General features: G+C 38.0%; 2 protein-coding genes across 2 annotated transcripts in view; both read left to right on the top strand.

Annotated features, from left to right (window-relative positions):
- Positions 1-2,500, top strand: part of LOC137648719 (uncharacterized) — a 203,302-nt gene that overhangs the window by 199,435 nt on the left and 1,367 nt on the right. Inside the window, exon 2 of the mRNA XM_068381773.1 lies at positions 1,584-1,831. Within this exon, the coding sequence (XP_068237874.1) occupies positions 1,584-1,828 (245 nt within the window). The 3' untranslated portion in view covers positions 1,829-1,831. The remainder of the gene's footprint in view (positions 1-1,583; positions 1,832-2,500) is intronic.
- Positions 2,384-2,500, top strand: part of LOC137648219 (uncharacterized) — a 90,925-nt gene continuing 90,808 nt past the window's right edge. The window contains exon 1 of the mRNA XM_068381142.1: positions 2,384-2,395. Within this exon, the coding sequence (XP_068237243.1) occupies positions 2,384-2,395 (12 nt within the window). The remainder of the gene's footprint in view (positions 2,396-2,500) is intronic.

Below are 2,500 nucleotides of genomic sequence, written 5' to 3' on the forward strand. Positions count from 1 at the left end.
TCTTAGAATTAGATGAGCAGGTTAATGAGGTAACCTTTTAAATAAGTAAAACAGTATATACAGCCATTTCTTGGCCACTGCAGGAAAAATGCCTCAGACATGTCCCCAGTCATGTCGAAGGTTTGGCTATATTCATCACCACGCTGGCCACTGCGGATTGGTGATGGTGGGAGATTTTTATCGGATCGCTCACAGCAAACTAACCTGGTATGAGTGGCCCTGAATAGTACAGCTTTGCTGATCATAGCGATACGTAAACCCTTTCACCACGTTAAGGTATCCCCATTCGGAAAGAGAAATAAGCAAAAAAACATCATGTAATATCAAACTTGGAGTCAAATTCGTAGACATGTGGGAGACCCTCTTTTAAACATTTCGAGTTAAATATGACCGATGCATCAGCTGCGTTTGCTTTAAATTGTGTGTTTTTATCTACAAAGTTAAAACTCTTTTAAGAATACTTAGAAAAAACAAAGATGATATGATATAGATAGGATTTTCTTTATATATCTGAAAAGCTAGCGCACCTGGTACCTATAAACAACCCTATCTCTAGAGCTTTGTCTACCAATGTCTAATGTCTATGTGGGGGGACATTGAAAATAGAAATGAGTATTTCTATTTTTAATTGTCAGATATTTTCTTTAGTCATTATAGCCAACATTTACGGTTGTTTATATTAAAATAGGTACAGGCTTAAATTCTAAGCATTTGCTCAATGAATTGTGTTCATGACCCGTCTGAATTCCTATGAAAATAATTTTATATCTTTTGTACTAGAGTAAGTTTTATTTAGTGACTCGTTTGTGTCCTCCCTTTAATGATCAAATCTGGTTTTTTAAGTGAGTGACATTGATTAGTATTTCAAGATTATTCATGTATGTGCAAATTTTAATTTTACTGAATCATTTTATAAAGAGGATTGATGTCTAATCTTAAGATAGAATCATATCTCTGCAAGCTTTATTAACTTTTGAAGTTTATAATGGAAATGCAGCATGATTTTTTTTTATTAAAGAATCTTTTTAAATAAGACTTGTTTTATCGCGATTAATTTTAGGATATTGATTGGGAACATCCATTACATTACGTGCATTTTATGAAGATGGTGTTTTATATATATATATATATATATATATAATTTTGATTATTTTGATCACCATTCTGGTTAAGACAACAGTAGGCATTTTTTTCCTTTCCTTCCCACCGTTATCCCCTACATTAAGGGGTCGGTTGCCTGATGCGCCCTCTTCAATGCCTTCTAACAAAGGGAATCTCCTCCAACAAACCTCTTCTCTCCATATCATCCTTCACCTTGGCATTTATAATGTTAAATTTAAATCATCTCTTTTAATCCGTATCAAAGGCATCCCCTTCCACCAAACCTCTTCTCTCCATATCATCCTTCACCTTGGAATTTATGATGTTAAATTTAAATCATCTCTTGTAATCCAGCAAATCTCTTCTCTCCATATCATCCTTCACCTTGGAATTTGTAATGTTAAATTTAAATTATCTCTTTCAATCCAACCTGTGAATCAACCAACTTCTCTAATCACTCCCTTTTATTGCATCTTTTGCAGGAGAGCTCCAGCTCGAGAAACCGATTCGCCCAGCCCGCGTGTACGCGTCCGCGCCGTCCGGTCTGTACGTGACGAGCGTGCGCATCTTCTCCGACAACTGGTACACCAACTACGACATTCGCAATGGCACCTTCAACACCACCTACCTGCAGAACTACATACCTCGTTACTACCTCTACCAGTCTGGCACCTCCGGACCACAAGTACTTCTCCATCGACGAATACAGTGGGAATATCACCACTAACAGGTTAGTCAATGATAGAGAGAGAGAGAGAGAGAGAGAGAGAGAGAGAGAGAGAGAGAGAGAGAGAGAATTGTTATGTACCAACAGCAGGGTTTAAAATGTTACTCGTGAGTGGCAGAGGCAAGGAAAAGAACAATGTCCGAGTGACCGACCGTATATACATATGATAAGCGCCCAAGCCCCATTCCACCCAAGTCAGGACCGGGTTGGGCCAGGTAATGGTTTCTGATTATTCAGTAGTTAGACCTATGGGCTCTCCCCAACCCCATTCTTGGTCCACAAGGACGAGGATTGCAGACACTACTATAAACTATTTAGCTTTAGGTGGCCTCGAACTCACAACTCACAGATTGCGAGGCAGGGACGTATCTAATAAAGAGATTGTTATATAGGACCTCGGGAGTCGTAGTGATTGAGAAAGATACAGATAGTTCATAAAGAGTCTCAACTGTAGTAGTTAATGTCAGTTAAAGGAAAGTTTTAGGATCTCAGTTGTCATAATTGAGAAAAAGCGATGGTGATTTAAGGTTTCTGTTGCTGTAGTTATATAGAGAGATGACTGCCAAGGTTAGTGAAAGAATAAGATTGAGAATTATTTGGAGTCACAGTTCTCCACGAGGTAAATAAGGCAGTGAAGACAAAGAGAATATAATATTTAGTATTATCTGTTGT

Source organism: Palaemon carinicauda, chromosome 10 (genome assembly GCF_036898095.1).
Source record: "Palaemon carinicauda isolate YSFRI2023 chromosome 10, ASM3689809v2, whole genome shotgun sequence".
In the NCBI taxonomy this organism is placed as follows: domain Eukaryota; kingdom Metazoa; phylum Arthropoda; class Malacostraca; order Decapoda; family Palaemonidae; genus Palaemon; species Palaemon carinicauda.